Source organism: Falco rusticolus, chromosome 5, assembly GCF_015220075.1.
Source record: "Falco rusticolus isolate bFalRus1 chromosome 5, bFalRus1.pri, whole genome shotgun sequence".
Classification (NCBI taxonomy): Eukaryota; Metazoa; Chordata; class Aves; order Falconiformes; family Falconidae; genus Falco; species Falco rusticolus.
In genome coordinates, this window is record NC_051191.1 from 67,180,401 (window position 1) to 67,197,497 (window position 17,097).

A 17,097-nucleotide genomic window follows, 5' to 3' on the forward strand; every position below is an offset into this window, starting at 1 on the left:
CTAAGCATATTACTCTGAAACGTGAGGCTCTACAAAATCCTTCTAATTTAAATGCCACCAAAGTGCTAGTCTTATTCAAGTACCTAGATCTGTTTTGAAATTTAGAACACCTACATACTGTCAATAATATCCTGCAACTGTGAATTCCACAAGTAACATGCCATTGAAAGATTAGTTTTCTTATAGAGACGTTAAGGACTTAAGCCAAAGGTTCCACAGCCTCGACATACTGAAGTCATGGGGGGTGCTTGAATGCTCAAACACCCCAGCCTGGGGTTTGGAACCTGGCAGGATCACACCCCTAAGGATGCTGCATTTCCAGGCATTTTTCTCCCTAAGAGCCTACCGTTAAAAATATATAAATTCACCCTAGCTCTTAAGTTTAATTAAGCACACACTATTACAAAGGGAATTGGCGTGATACACCAGAAACCCCATTCCCCCCATGGCAATGGAGTGCCGAGGCTAGCTCGAAAAGCACTTGAAGATGAGCAAGTGCCAAAAACCTGGTTTGGTCTCCCCATGCCCATGGTGGACTCTGAGGGAGGCAGAACTCACAAGGACACACCAAGTTACTGACATTTTTGAAGACTAATACGGTGACTCCAGCAGCAGACTGTAACTTTTGCTTGGACCTCTTCCCAAGCCCAGGCAGACCCATGTCTCCCACCCTATTTTCCAGCCTCCTGAGGGGCACTTGCAGCACCCAGACACAGCTCCCGCTGCAAAGGCAATGCCCAGCGCCTGAGAAGCCCCACTGCTGGACCCTGCTTAGCTGCTACCAGAGCAACGTGCAAAGCAAGTGACTTTCCAGGCTTAGCACAAAGACTTCGTTTCCATCAGTGCTTACCTTACCAACATGAACAGTGTCCTCGTACTTGGGGTGTGGAGGGGGAAAGGAAAATTTCCCAGGAGGGAAGCGTTTTTAAATAAACTGCAGAACCACACACATTTCCAACTCAGCTGCTTTCCCCCCAGAGCACAAGCCCTAAACATTGAGTACAGGCTGCCACCACATGCCCTCAAACTGACATGAGCAGAGCTTGCTTTCCTGGTGGGGTGTGCATGTGCGTGTGTGAGTGAAGTTACCAAAGGCCACTTCAACTGCTCCCAGCAAAGAGGCCTTTATTAGAAGTGAAAACAGGCAGTGAGCCTCTGCTGAAAGCCCTGAATAATTGAGGAGGGCATAAATGCAAACATTAGACTTCCCTCTGTCACATTTCATTACTGCAAGACACATCAGGCTCCGTGCTCCGCTATGGCTGAGAAGGGCCTGTCCTTCTGGAACATGGTCAGAGCTCGGCCGCTCCGAGCCCCACTCAGCACACCAGCTGCTCCTGGTGCCTGCACAGGGCCCCTCCATTGTCCATCAGCTGACAGCTACTCGCCAGCACAGCAGCGTCCCCCCACGCCACAGAAGAGCTGCAGGAGCTAGTGTCTGTGAGCTTGATCGAGCAAGAGTAACAAGACCACCACATGAGGTAGGGTCAGCAAAGCCAGAGTAAGATCATTAACCTCAAAGGAGGATCGAAAGATGGGTCACAGGAGGGGAAGAACAAATACAAACATCCCCCAGGGCCGGCAGCGAAGTCCCTGTGGTGATGACAGCCTTGGTCACAAAAGGCAGAACGTGGCAATGGTACAGGGACTGTCTGGGAGAGGGAAGTGGTGGCATCACAGGCAGATGGCAGGGGCTGTGGGGAAGGGCACGCAGAGCTTACTGGAGCCAGCAGGCCAGTCAAATGAGCACAGCATTTGCTCTTTGTAGGACATTGCTTTTTACCAGCTCATGCTCTTCTCAGTCCCCTCCCTGTGCAAGGGGCTGTACATTGGCACCAGCCCTTCAGGCTGGAAGAGTATCCTTCCTGTCCACTCACTGCCTGCCTCTGCTCCCCCACCATGCTCTGATGGAATGGGGCCACCAGCCAGACAGCACACCACAGCTGGCCTCCCCTGGCCAGCCAGCAGCAGGTCCCAGGCAGCTCTGCCCTGTACTACTGCCTAAACTCAAAGGAAGCACGAGCCCTGCTCAGGTTTGCCAGCTGTCCATTCAGCCAGCAATCCTGCTTCCTAGGCCTGCCTGAAATATTCATAACTAACTCACTGCGTGAGGTCTCAACACCATTAATACTCAGGAAAGTTTAAGATGATAAATTACTCGGTGGCAGCTTTATTCTTGGGCCAAGGCACACAAGGAAAAGGAAGGAAGTCTCTTTAGGGGTGGAGAGCAGGGAAATTGCCAGGTTGATCCCTAACCTAGCCAGGAAAAGCACATCTGCTACTCCTGGCTCAGCGCATACTTTTAAACTTCAAGTGCAGCAGTTCTTCCTCCTCTCCTTCCAGCCCAGGGATGTTTACCCAAATTGTTGGAGAATCCTTTGCTAGCATTTCCTGCCAAACCCACCACTCCTCAGACCGCCTTAAGAAAGCCCCTCTCTGCCACTAAATCCACAGGCTAAAAGGGAACTCAGTACTTCAGGACCTCCTTCAACACCACCAGCTGCAGACTTCTGTGCTATGGGTACACACGGAAGCCCCAGCTGTGCTGGGTGCTGAGAGATTCAGCCCCTCCGAAGGGCCTGCAACCTACAATAGCTGAATGCAAGGCAAAGGAGAAGCAAAGTGCAAATGAAGATGTAAAAAACCAAAATCATCTTTCTTCACCTAGATGTAAAACTTCGCTGGGAACCAGGGAGAGATAATACCTAAGCGTGATGCTTTCCTGGGACAAAAAAAATGCTCTAATGACTCCTTTTTCTAATGACACACTCACAGGCACTTTTACCTTTCTCTTCTCATCATCACTTATATTACAGCCTTCAGAAACTATTCTTCAAACAGTTATGACCCTGATCCCAGCTGCCTTGCTACGCATAGCTGAAGCCTAAAGCCCAGCCAGCAGCACCCACAGCAGCATTTCAGGAAATGAAACTACTCTGGAGAGTTGGCAGCCACCACCCAGAGCACTCAGCCACCCTGACATGGCCCTCCCAAACTGGTGGCTCCGCAAGCTTCCCAGCCTGATCTCACATACCCCCACCCACAGGCCAAGCTGAAAAGATTTTCTGCTCCCAGCCTATATCCTAAGCCCTGGTCTACTTCACCAAAGAGATGAACAGCCTCCTGGCTTCTCTTTGCTTGTTCATCTCAAGGTCTGTTCTCCTCCTCCTTACCTGCAGAGCTTTTTCATCCAGCATTCGGTGTTTGCTCTGAATCTTGTGCCTTGGCCATTTCTGTTTAGCTGGGTCTTCTGCACCAGCAAAAATTGAACTGTACTCCTGTAGCCGTTCAGGGGCCGGATACTTGGCACTGGAAAATACCTGTGGACAAACAAGGAGGGTCTAAAAAATCCTAACAACTAGGCGATCCTACAATAGAGAAATACATGGAGTAGAGTAAGCACACAATCTGTGCTGCCAGTGGGAATGGACAGCCTTGGAGTCAACAGGCTCCTAAGGGCTATCTGCACAGACTCAGCCACGCGTGGGCTGTCACTTCTCAAACGGGAAACGCCAGAGCTTCTCTCTGTGTGTAAGTACTAGGAGATCATTGTCAAAAAGGCTTCCACTGGCAGGAAGGGAGTTGGCAATAATGTATAAAATGGAGCAAGAATGGGGAAAGAAGGATTTTCACCAGTTTTACGTGGCTCAATGGGATTAAGATGCACTAAGGGGAGGCTCTCTAGCAGCAGCTTTCAAATAGCCAAAGTGTCTATGAGTCTGAAGTGTGAGGGTGTGGGGCTTCGCTCAGCGCATGCCCTTTTTCTTTCTCAGAAAGCAGCTGGGCCAGTGACCTATACAGGCCTCATAAGGCCTGGAGCAGTGTGGGTCATGGGTCTAAAAATCATCAGTTGGCTGAGCCAGGAAGGGGATTCTTATCACAACCCTGCTCAGCTGCAGGGCATGGAGAGGTGAGTGTGCAGCAGCCACAGCAGCCAAGCACCTGCTCTTCTCCAGAGCTCACAGCAGGAGTAAAGAGAGAAGGCAGAAGAAAGAAGGGAGGCCGTGCAGCCTTCACTGAAGTCACTACCTTAATAGCCTTCTTGCTGCCCTTTATCTTCTCAATCTTCGCTTGGGCGAGTGTGACTCTCTCACTGATCGCCTGAAGCTGTGCCCGGCTGGCCTCCACCCGCTGAGAGATCCTAGGAGGCAAGCACCTTTCTAAAAATGAAGAATACAGAGCCAGAGATTTTTTGGCAACAGCCAGTGCCCAGGCCCTCAGGGAAGGATGTGAATCTCAGTGGATTGGATTGTTCCACAGGGCAGAATAGCGCTGGTTCAAATATGCTTGTCTTGGTCCCATTGAGAGCTTTATGTACTCCAACATGAAGGTAGATCTACTCCACGACTCGCAGCACAACATTCCTGCAGCAGTTTGAGGCACAGTGCAGAAAGATGGAGAGCTGCAGCATTTTTGACACCAGACTACCACAAACCCTATGCCTCTCTGCAGGTACTGCTGACAAGAAAGCCACAGCCAGTTATCAACTGCCAACATATTTTTAATAAAAATGACTTGTTACAAATGAAAGGCAACACATTCTAGTGAGCAGAGGTCAGGACTCATGAGGCTTATCCTGTCCTCTACTATACAAGCAGTTTGTTGCACAACTTCTTCCATTTGCTTCACAGCTTTGTGATTTGGTTTCCGTATCAGTTAAACAACATTAGGTCCTCATTTGGTGCAATAAAGCACGCTAACCTGCGTAATTTTTGCATAACTAGATGTGCTGGTTTTGTCTGGGATAAGAGTTAATTTTCTTTGCATTAGCTAGTATGGGGCTATGTTTTGGATTTGTGCTGGAAACAGTGTTCATAATACAGAGATGCTGAGCAGTGCCTGTAGAGTCAAGACCTTTTCTGCCTCTCACCCACCCTCCAGCGAGCGGGCTGAGGGGCCACAAGGAGCTGGGAGGGGACACAGCCGGGACAGCTGACCCCAAGTGACCAAAGGGATATTCCACGCCACATGATGTCATGTTCAGCATATAAACTAGAGGGAAAGCTGGCCAGGGGCTGCTGCTCTGGGTCTGGCTGGGCAGCAGTCAGTTGGTGGTGAGCAATTGTTTTTCATTTGCATAACTTGTCCTTCTTGGGGTTTATTTCTCTCTTTTTAAGTTTATTTTCCTTTTCATTACAATGTTTTTTAAATTAATTTAATTTGATTTTATCTCAATTATTGAACAGTCAACCCATGAGTGCTGTCACTTTCACCCTCCCAATTCCTCTTTCTCCCACATCCTGCTGGCACGAGAGTCAGCGAGCAGCTGTGTGGTGCTTAATTGCCACCTGGGGTTAAACCCTGACACTAGATCAGCATCAAAATGCTTTGAGACTGAGTTGAAAAGCCTCTGTGGCAGCAGGGGATAGTGGTCACTGGTTAAGTACCTCTTCGTTCACCACTTAAGACACATTCCTTTCGCACCTTATAGCAGATACGTTGCAGCCAGGGGCATGACTGAAACTGCCAGGACATCACGCACAGTCACTACCATGCTGCAGAAATTGTCACACAGGTTCAACCAGAGGCTAGGAGGGACATCGGGATCGGGCATCAGCTACAGGTAACTATGCAGTCACCTTCTCAGAAGAGACCTTCATCCCCATGCATAACTAGCGGGTTCTCCCTGGCTTCAAGCTCAAAAGCTGAAAATTGTTCTGAATCTTCACTCCTCTGAAGAAGCCAGCAAAGAAAATTTTTATGGCTATGCAACCCATTAGGAGAGAGAGCACTCCACTTCAGCAATGTTTTGTAGTAATGAGTTCCATCGGATCATTTTGTGCCTGTAAAAATCAGGCTCAAGTATTGCCTTTAAATTTCATCAGAAGTCCCTCTTTGTTTTTGAGTAGAGAGTTCCCATGCTTTATTTCCACTCTGTATAACTTCTTTTAGTAACAAATTTGACATCAGCAGTGAACCGTGATTCTCATTCTCAAACTGTACCAAACCCACCTTTTGAAGCATTTTCACTCTGTGCAGCACATTCCCTATTACAGTACAGAAATGGACTCCACTAAAGCCCCCCCTGCATTGTAGGCAGTGAAAAAACCAGCAAGTACAAGCAGCTTATTCACCTGGTATCACTCTGAAAGAACCTCACTTCTTTCTCTGAACAGTTTTAAGTGTTTCTGACACTTGTTTACAGCCGTGCTCCCCTCTTCCTGGAGGCATGAAAATCCTTCCTCATGCAGACAGCAGGAGAGCACACAGCCTGTTTCTGCTTTGTTCTTTCTGGAGTGGGAGATGAGCAAAACTGAACCTCATGAGATTCTCCCTCTCGGAAATATCCTCCATTTCCTCATCCTTTTATTTTAAACACAGACTAACAGCTTGTATTTTGTACCAACACTAAGTACAAATCTGTTCATGATTTCCTTCCCACACCCTCCCCCTGTCTCAGTGGAGTAAGTCCACATCACTTACACACTTGATAGGTTCTCAAAGTAGTTTCTTTTGCTCCTTTCAGTGTGCATTTCCTAGCGCTTGTCTGCAGCAAATTTCATGTGTCGTAGGGCTGTCCCATTGCCTTGTTTTGTTAGAAGTGTGAGACACCTCTGAAAGACCTAAGTCTTCTCTAACTGGTCTCCCCAGCAAATTTTCCCACCTCACAGTTCACCTCTTTTCCAGATGTTTCATAATTGTATTGATGGACACTATTTCCAGTACTGCTCCTGGGGGCATCTGACTATTTTCACTTCCTTCAAAGCTGAAAAAATTGGTCATTTATTTCTGCTTGGCCACTCTCCCTCAAATCAATGATGCAATTTTCCCTCTCACCTGTGAGCAGACCGCTCTCCTAGAAGAACTCAACAAAGCCTTCCTGAAGCTCCAAATAAAAGCAAGATATCGACTGCCTTTTAGATAGCACCCTGCTGACTTCCAGACACAATTCTCAGGGGCTGACAAGGCACATGTTTCTCTCCCAGAAGGAAATGTTAAGTTGTGCAAGCTCAGTCCTGGAAACCAGGAACCATTGTCCTCCCTTTCCATGGATGTGAGTGGGTCAAGTGAGGCAGTCAAATGCTTCCCTCACTGCCCCACGTTATCCCCAGTGCTTCACCAGGTATCAACTTCTTCCTCTCCGCTCCCACACTCACTCTTTTGCTAGCTATGAAGCAGCAAAGGAGCTTTTGAGGAATCCCAATTATCCTTACCTTTCACCCTTAACGACTTCCACATTTAACATCCATCCTCTAAGACACTCAGTTTAGGAAAGGAAGGGTGCCACAGCTCCCTTTACACCCTCACCAAACACAGGTAGTGCATGGGCTATTACAAAGCGCTTCTTGGTGCTAAGTATTAACAGCTAAGTATTAACAACACCAGAGGAAGAACAGAAAGCAAAGCACCTCTCAGCCTACCGTGCTGTACACATCTACATCTCTCTCATTTAAGGTTTGCTGGAACCTCTTCTAAAAGAGAAGCGTCCCTAAAAACAGAACATGACTGGCAATTACTGTGTCCTAGCTGCAACAGTAATGGTGCATCCAGAAGGGAACGAGGGAAGACTTCTACAGCTTGATCCATCCCTACTGCCCACCAAATATAACTGGGCAATTACATTCACCCATAAAAGGACAGTATCTGGCAGATGGCCTGCTCCCAGCACAAGCTGGGGAAGCTGTCCAGTGCCAGCTTGGGTGTTTCAAACCATGACGGCATCTGCTCTGAGGCACCCTGTACTTTCCCATGATCCCCTAACTCTAGGATTTGACAGGCCAAATCCCACTGACCTTAGGAGATCTGCCAAAAACCTTCACCTGAGGCGGTGTAGATGCAGACCTGCAACACAGAAGGAATACACACCAGTCTACAGAATTAATTCATTTGTTGCTGAGCAAGATAACGATGGAAAAAAATATTAAACTCCCTCAATCCAACTAATCCAAATTCCATCACATGTACAGGCTCCTAGAAGTGCATGACTGTTATGCCCGTACAGTTCAAGATACGGTTGCATATGTTAGTCAAAAAAGACAATATACCATATCGATACTGGAAAATTACATGGTAAACCCCCCTCCCCCCATGTTCAATTAACTCAAACAACTAGTATTTCTACTGCTGTGAAAACTGGACTTACCCCATGGATTCAACTGGTGTTTGTAAAGAAAGGAAACAGGAAGGGATAGAGAGGGTTTCAAGGGCAAAGTGTTTGAAGCAAGGTGGCATTCAGACCTCAATATTCATTTGAGGAGGAGCGTGTTACTGAGTGGTGTTTGTTTGAAAGGCAACTGCAATCAGAACAGGAGGGGTAAGTGTTAATAAAATGACCCATTACTGCCCCTCAGAACCCTGCGCTCAGCCAGCCAAAACCACCATCAGCATCTGAACCTACCCTGTGCTTATCCTATTAGTCATTTCTGTGTTATTTTGCTCTTGGTGCTCTTTTCTGCTTCAGAAACCCCTTCAGTTAGATCCAATGTGACTTTAGAGTTGCAAAGAAGCAGGAGATGTACAGCAACAGCCTCTCCCTTTGGGCAGGATGCAAGCTTTGGGACAAGTGAAAAGGGAGCCTGCTGAAGAAAGGAGAATACATCACCTGCTTTCAAATCCTGAGCACTGAGCCAAACCAACCTTCCCCTCCCAATGCTTTTCTTTGGGGAAGGAATACATGTGGCAGATTAAATCTGTCTAGTGGATTATCTCTTAATCCATACAGATTTTTATTTTTGATCTAAGCAGATATTAAAGCCAATCTTTCTGCTGCTTTGATTCGAGCTTTCACTTTCTCTTGTCCCTCTGAAATCTTTTTGCAGTTAAACCCCCTGCACCTTACACCCAATGTAGATCTTGTTTCTCCTTTCTCATAAAGCCCTCATCCTGCCGGATGAGAGACAACCTTCCAGAGAGAGGCAATTCTCTCCAACACCCACAGCAGGTCCCAGGAATACTTCTTCCCACCTCACTGCCTCCTTCACTAGCCCCGTATCCTCTGTCCCATTTGCAGCCACAGAGTGCAGATCACATTATTTCCTTATAACTCCTTTGATAACACTCACATTCAGGCAGCTACTGAAAGATCTCTTCTGCTGCATCTCTGTCTGCTTAAGGGGTAAATATAACTGCTCTCTTACTCACACAGGAAAAATATTTGAGGCATTACGAATCCAGGACAATGGACACTGCCTCTCAGTTCTCAGCAGTGGCAATACTACTGTATTTCTACGAGGGTCTCCAAGCACGCCACAGTGCCAAAAAAGAATTGTGATTTTTGTAATTTATATTTGCTAGGTATCAGACAGCATCAGAAAAAAAAAAAGTTTAAAATCCGAGCAGGTTTAAAGACAGGCTGACATTCCCAGAAAGCTAGCGTAGCATGATAGAACTGAGCTAGAAGGAAGCATCACAGCAGCAGGAGACCCTTTGCTGTCTATGTTGACGGTACACAACACCCCAAAGTGACAGGGATGACAAAATTCGGGAAGTGGGACAGAGAAGAAGCAAGCTCCCCACCAAGGTGAAGAAGAAAGGCGAGGAAGCAGAGGCTGGGAGCAAACATCTCTAGAATACCAAAGAACTTCAATTTCATGTCTGAAGTACAAAAGTAAGCAATCAACCAAGAAGAAAGAACATTATGGAGCAGAATGAAAAATGAAGTTGCACAGGAGAATAAGGCAGCCAAAGTATTAAATTACTTTTTCCTTAAATGAGGACTGTATACACCACAGCAAGTCAGGCTTCTGGTCTCCTCCCAGCTCAAGCTCCAGTCCTGAGAGATAGCGGGGGGATGCTTGGCATTGTTGTTCTAAACTTCAGGGTACGTACAGTAAATTTGTTCTGTAAACCCTTGGCTTTTTGCCTAAAAGTCAAGTTGCTTTTTTCAATAAAGCATGCTTTTATTAAATTCCTCCCTTACTGCAGAAGGCATGAATTAGAAGGGATGGAGTTTATGGTTTTGTATTTTATTACGTCCCCAGACTCTCCAAGTGGCTGGTGCTGGAGCAGGTTAACAAGAGAAGACAACAGTGCTGGCTGCCATTCATCTTTCCACAGCACCAGTGCCAAAACCAGCATGATACCATTACTCATGAATGATACCACTAAACCTCTAGGACATGTTTCAGTGGCTTTCCAAAAGTGAGAGAACCACTGCTGAGGTGAGAAGAGACTACCTCCCAGGGGAGGGGAGACAACATCCCATGATGAAAGCAGCAGCAGAAGGTCATGCTGGGAGAGCTAAATGTCCACCTTTCTCCTCAGGCTACTGAGGCCCTTCCTCACCCACTTCCTTCCTGAGACCCAGAGACACATCACTGTTCTCTTCTACTTGTATGCTGCGGAGAAAAGAAAATCTCAATTTCAAGTTTTAATTTGTCCAAGAATCATGAAAAAAGACCATGGGCTTTTATGGCTCCTCAGGCTGCTGAAGTGATGGGGAAACATCAATGCATTGCCCCTGGTACCCATAACTCAAGGCTTTGATGCACAATCCACTAGACTGAAGCAGGCCTAGAGAGCTAGGCTAGAATATCTAAGCATGTTCTGGCTGGCTAACAAAGAATAATGTTTTATGAGGCATTAGAGTGTGCTTTACAAACAGCCTCACCGCATGTGGATGTTCCTACACACTGCAGTGGGCCAGCTCAGAATCCATGCAGCAATGACCAGCACAGTCAAAAACAGACTGTGAGAAGCCCAAGCCCCACTTGCCCCCCTCCCATGCAGTGTCTCTGCCCCAGCAGCTGGCAACATAGCAGGATCAAGATGGAGAGAGCAAAAGGAAAGGCTGCTAAGACATTGCGGTTTACAGTGAACCAGGGAAGCACTCAAAGCCAGTTCACCAAGCGAATTCACCCCAGAAGTTTGCAAGGCAAAAAGCAAAAAAGCATGCTTTCATAAAAAGCCAAATACTTTTTAAAAGTATTTTAACCACTCAAAGAAAGATCAACTTGTTTGCTTTCTGCTCTTCTCTCTCCATATTTAAACAGTTTTAAAAGTCTTACTTCATGTCTGAGTAAGTGTAATCAGAAACTGTCATCATACACCATCTCTGACAGAAAGAAATCCCAAGTGAGACAGTGTAATCAACGTTCCTTCCTCCATTAAGGGTTTGGGTATTATACTAATTAATGTTTATCACACTTTGATTGCTCCTCGAGCCTGATTTGCAGGTGTTTCAGCATTCACATATTGCCCCGCTCCTGTGATGCTGAATGGCTTTGCAGATTAGAGGGTGATCAAGGTTGCCAGGTTATCCTCAGCAGGATCTGGCATACATCACTCTCCACAGGTCATGTTCTCACACAAAAATAATTTCGTTTTGATTTTTAATCTCTCATTTCACAAGGTGCTCTTGCTACTGTGAATTAAGTTTATGTAAAACTGGAAACTTAGAATTTTGACCTATCATCACAGCAACCTCCTCCCTCTTCCCTTGTAGCTTGTTCTCCTCCCCAAAAAAGCAGCTTATCTTTTTTATTTTTTCTCCCCGCCCATGCAAAAAAAAAAAAAAAAAAAAAAAAAAGGTCACAAATAAGTTCTTCTTTAACCTTCCAACCTTTTTACTTGCCTCCCACCACTGACTGATCTGAAAGCAGACACGCTTTACTTTTTTTAGAAGAAATATCTACTACTAAGTGAAAGGTCTCTATATACTAAGTAGAAAGTCTGTTTGCAAATAAATTACACTATTAGCTCTTCTATTTAAACTATACAGGCTACTTTTGATCAAACTACTTCTCCATTAATAGTGTTAAGATATATAAACACAACAGTTCTACACCATCACGGTGACAACTTTTGAGAAGGATGCTCTAAAAGAAGTCATGGGAAAAAACTGGTTCTTCTACCAGTACTGCTAGAGTTTTGTCAGTGACCTTTTGAGCTCCTTTGCTGGCAGTGTTGGGGCAGATAATGACCACCACCACGGAACTGCTACCCAGAGCAGCAGCCACAGGAACAGTCTCAAGATCTTAGGCAGCAGATGCTGTAAGTATAAAATCGTAGAATCACAGAATAGTTTGGGTTGAAATGGACCTTTCAAAGGTTGTCTAGTCCAACCCCCCTGCAATAAGCAGGGACATCTTCAACTAGATCAGGTTGCTCAGAGCCCCATCCAACCTGACCTTGAATGTTTCCAGGGATGGGGCATCTGCTACCGCTCTGGGCAACCTGTTTCAGTGTTTCACCACCCTCACTGTAAAAAATGGCTTCCTTATATCTAGCCTAAATCTACCCTCTCATAGTTTAAAACCACTGCCCCTTGTTCCATCACAACAGGCCATACTAAAATGTTTGTCCCCATCTTTCCTACAAGCCCCCTTCAAGTACTGAAAGGTTGCAATAAGGTCTCCCAGGAGCCTTCTCTTCTGCAGGCTGAACAACCCCCCCTGTTTCAGCCTTTCCTCATAGGAGAGGTGTTGTAGTAACTAATACTAATAATGTAACTAGTAAAAGTTACTAGTAACGTACTAGTAACTGGTTTGTTATCTATAGAGTCTTCACTCATCCTTACAGAATTCTCACAAGTATTTACTCACTGAAGCTCAATCTTCTGTAGTAATAGCCAGCCTTAAGTGGTTGTGTTTTGGGTTTTTTTAAATCATTTTTGAAAAGAAGGCAATCCTATTTGGACAGAATTTTACAAGACTGTCAGAAGTAAATTTTCTTTCCATGTTGCTTGAAGCTATGGATCTCATTTGGCAGATAGCTTGAGAAGGTGTTTTGGCACCCTGTAACCTTACATTAATCAACTCTGTACACAAACATTAGGTTTCTCTTTCTCCCATCAAAACTCCTTTCTTAGAATAGCCAAAGATCTTCCTCCCTGTCCACACTGAACAGAAAATGTGTATTACTACACAGAATCACAGGTAACATAAGCAGTGGAGGTGACCCTGTGGTGAACTATATCTGGGGGCAAGGAGAGCTAATGCCTTTAAAAAGGTCTCAGATTCCTCTGGATCACCGAGTGTAGAAGAAACTCCCCCTTAGCCTTCATTTGGGCACTGTGTCTGATTCTACACAAACAACGCTTCTGTTATACAACTCACCCTTAATCAACATTACACTCTGCGTTTCCTATCAGCAGTAGTCACAGGAGACAGATCAGCCTGGATTTAAATGTCTGATCTGTGCCTTCTCCCAGCTGGGGTTACAAAACAAATGCATAAGCCACCAGCTTATGTTTCTTCTGAGCTTCACCTGAAGGCAGCAACAGCAGGAGACTAGCACTGACACGGAGCCTCCCCTGCCCTTTTAGCCTGTGCCTCACTTGAGCCAAAGATGCCTCGGTATATCGCCATGATAATGTGGGAATAAAGCATGACACTTGTAGAGCCTTCCTCCCCACTGGCAAGGCAGCCCACATCAACTCCATGCTCCAGACAAGAGGACAGCCTGATTTATAGCAGGAGATCAGGAAGTCCCTCTTTATTCCTGGCTTTCCCCCACACCTTCCAAGTGGTTATGAATCAGTTCTCTTGACCAAGGTATGTAGCACTCAACTGTGCACGTGTGATAAGATTTACTTGATTTATTGAATATCCCTAAAGGTTCTAATAAGCAGCTTGCCCTAATGTAAAGCTGAACGTACCAGGTAAGCTGAGCTCCTGCTCATTCGCTGAGATGGAGGCTTTTTACATCAACATGGCACATAGCACAAATGCTGTTCCTAGTCTGCTTATCTCTGCTACCAAAACAAGCCATTGTCACCAAGAATAAGAATGCTGATCAAAACACAACCACCTCCCGAGCGGAAAATGATTCCTTGTGATAGAACTTCAAACTCTAACCATTCTCCAAGGAAAGCACTGCTTTTCTTTGCATTTAATCAAATACCATTAGAACTTCATAGCTTTTCACTCAAAGATCTCTAAGCAATTTCCAAGCCTTAATTAAGTCTCGGTTGCTTGTGAAACCACAAGTGGAATCATTTGTCCCCCATGACAAAGGAAATCTCAGGAAATTCACAGTACATTCCAGCAGACTGGATTTTCAGTCCTTCATTCACTAGTTTGAATAATTTTTGCTTTAATTCATGGGAGTTAACACCTACATTTCAGTAGTTGTTTAATTTTCACTTTTACTGCATTTAAGACCTCCTGTGCAAGTATTTCTACACTCTTTGGTGCTTCCCCATCACCAATCCATCCCACTGCCAGTCTCTAGAATAAACTACAGCCAGCAAGCACTGATGCAAAACATTGACTATTCTCTCCTACACGGCTTCTTTCTCTGGATCCAAAACATATCCTCTGCCCGTATTTAAGACATAGTTTGAAGGTAAAGGTTTCTGCATTGACTTTGAATTTTCCCCACTTCCCAGTAACTGATGGCAATCACACAGAATTTGACTAGTGTGCTACCAGTTGAACCCTTCAGTCCCCTCCTCCATAACAGATACTCAAGAGCTATTATTTACAAGCCAGTACTCACACAACAGTCACTAACTAAAATCAGTCTCTATAAAACCAGCTGTCCTGAACAATTGGAACAATATTCAGGAGAAGGAAAGCCTAACCAAGAAAAAAGACTTGCTATCATAAAGCAATCTGTTTCATCAACAGTGAAACCCTCAAAGACAACTGCATTTTATCTCTTCTTGTAACTCTTAGTTCCTTTCTGACTTCCGCCACATAATAGGAGTCTGCCTCTGTGGTCTTTCCTCACTTTGTCCTGAACCTAATGAGGTTGTCATCGGATATCTGGTTACCAGCTTTTGAAGGATGACTTGGAATATCCAGGTTGTTTTGTTTTGCTTTCAATACTGTGTTTCTAATCATCATATTTGCTGCAGTGACCACTGTACTTTCAACAGTTTACAACTCAATCAAATTTCTTTTACTATCTTCCACTTTTCCTTCAATTACATACTTCTGACCATACAAACATTGCCACTCGCTGCTTCAGTACAGCAATGATCCTCCTCAGCATCACAGGAGGACCTATGTCAATTCCCAAGATCTCCCGCAAATTTTGCTACAATGAAAACAAGCCCACCCATATAAGATACACTTTCTCAGAAACAGTTAACAGCCTTTTTCTAGTTACAAAACCTCATAGCTAGCTACATCTTTTCCTCCTCTCACCCATGCTTCTAATTTGAACTTCCTTCTCTTTTAAGACGGGGCTGCTTCTCTTAAAGGGAAGATCTTGTTCCATTTTTTTTGCAAATGGAGCTTTTTATTTCACAATATTTGCTCTTCAGAAACAGAGGTTGTTTAGTGTTACTTATTCATTTTCCTACAATCAATTGCAGTGACACTCAAATCTCAAAAGGCACCTTCTATGATATGCCCATCAACAAGCTAATTTGAGCATAAGTGCTTCTTCAACAAATGAGAGTAACTCTTTATGACACATTATCCATCTAACACCTTTCCTGAGTGATTACAGCACTTTCTTACTTTCTTGAGGGAATCTGAGTTACTTTTCCCAAAAAAACTTTGGGCGTCAGGCAGAGATTTTTTTTTTAACAGCATCAAAGAGCAGATGCCTCTGCTTGGACTGACAGCTGGTCTGTCATTTCAATAAAACAGTCTGTGGCACATCAGTGATCAGGTATCACCTTTAGAGCAGTTCTAGACATACAATTTAATTTTCCTCACTGACCTTTAAAAACTCATCTTCCCCATACAGTGACTTGCAAATAGTCATTAAAAATGGAAAAAGCAGCTTTGCAATAATACCAGAAAAAACTTGTACAGTATACTTTTCAAACGTCCTTCCCTAGCCCAAAACTGCCTGGATCATAAATTCACAAATTTTAATAGCTTAACCACTCACCCTGTGACATACTCGCACAACAAACGTTCTCATGGACCAATGCCTCAAGTAGCACATAAACCCTTCATCCCAGCTAAAAGTAAGCATGAAGTAATGAAGGGCATGATTCTGGCTGTGGAGTGGTTTGTGTCTGTCGTCCCGTCCCGTCCCGCCCCGTCCCGCCCCCCCCCCCCCCCCCCCCCCCCAAATCATACATGTGCTAGAAAGAACAAAGAAAACTCTGCCTGGTGCTCAGTAACTCAACAGGAGTTGGGAGCTTCTCACATTCCCTCCCTCAAAAAAGTCACACAAAGTCTGAATTTGTTCTGGAATCAAGAAAACCCAGGATGCTACTTAAAAAAAAAAGTATTGTGGAAACAAAACCAAAGAAACCCAGTCATTGAGCCAAAGTGACAGAACTGAACTGTGGAGACCATGAACTTTCTAGTTTCTTGGTGCTGAGCTACTGGCACGACTGGCATGTTATATGTATTTCATAGATAATCGGAAAGGCTTTTCCTGCTGCACTAGCACAGAGCAGAAGTACAACAGCACTACCTCCTCATCTAAAAGGAATTTTCTATTATGCCTCTTAAGTCCATCAAGCATGTCTTCTTACTCAGCTTTGATGGTAGATCTAAAATAAAAGTCCTAGAAGTAAAATAAAACCAGGTATTTGCATTTTAAAATTTATCTTAATCCAGAACAAGGATCATATTCTTGGATAAATTAAGAATGGAATCCAACTCAGAAGATACTAAATTTCCCACCTGGGGTTTCTCTTCAACACACTTTACCAACCAAATCCTTCACTCCTGGCTCCAAAAATAATTTCTATCCCCTCCCCTCCCTAAATGGCATAGCATGGTAGATTCCCTCAGTAAAATGATTGTCTGGAGGATTTAGATGGAAGAAAACCAAGAATTCCTTCATTAGCATCTGCAAATGGATCTGCTGTCTCCAAAAGCACTGCTCTGTCTTAATTGTTGCATTTATACCCAAATTCTCACCTACCCCATTTGGAAAAGCCCAGCAACAGCACCACAGCTAGTCAGGAAGGATGACCATGGAAAGAGAATTTAATCCGCCAGTCAAGTGTGAAGAACAGTCCTTTGGCACTGGTGTTCCCTCTCACAAGTCCCTTCAGTGTGCACACCCCAACTTACATAGGAGGGAGCCTGTAATACACATTTCAAGCCACTCAGTGTTATTTTCCAGACAGTTTTCTCCACACTAGATCGCTGATGGAAGTCATGCCTGTAAAACAAAGTGACTTATTTTCATCTCTTCCTCCAGGGCTGACTGAGTAGACAAAACTCATCCACAGGAACAGAAAATTACTCCAACACAAGTGTAAGAGTCCAGCATCTGAAGCTGGTTGAGAAGGTA

General features: G+C 44.8%; 1 protein-coding gene across 5 annotated transcripts in view; it reads right to left on the reverse strand.

Moving 5' to 3' along the window:
* Positions 1–17,097, reverse strand: part of WASHC1 (WASH complex subunit 1) — a 47,897-nt gene that overhangs the window by 9,725 nt on the left and 21,075 nt on the right. For 4 of the 5 annotated variants that reach the window (XM_037390719.1, XM_037390720.1, XM_037390721.1 and 1 more), the window contains 2 exons: positions 4,030–4,141; positions 3,174–3,320 (listed from right to left, as the gene is read on the reverse strand). In XM_037390719.1, the coding sequence (XP_037246616.1) occupies positions 3,174–3,320; positions 4,030–4,141 (259 nt within the window). Of the gene's footprint in view, positions 1–3,173; positions 3,321–4,029; positions 4,161–17,097 lie in introns of all 5 variants that reach the window. The other variant, XM_037390722.1, reaches the window with a different exon arrangement.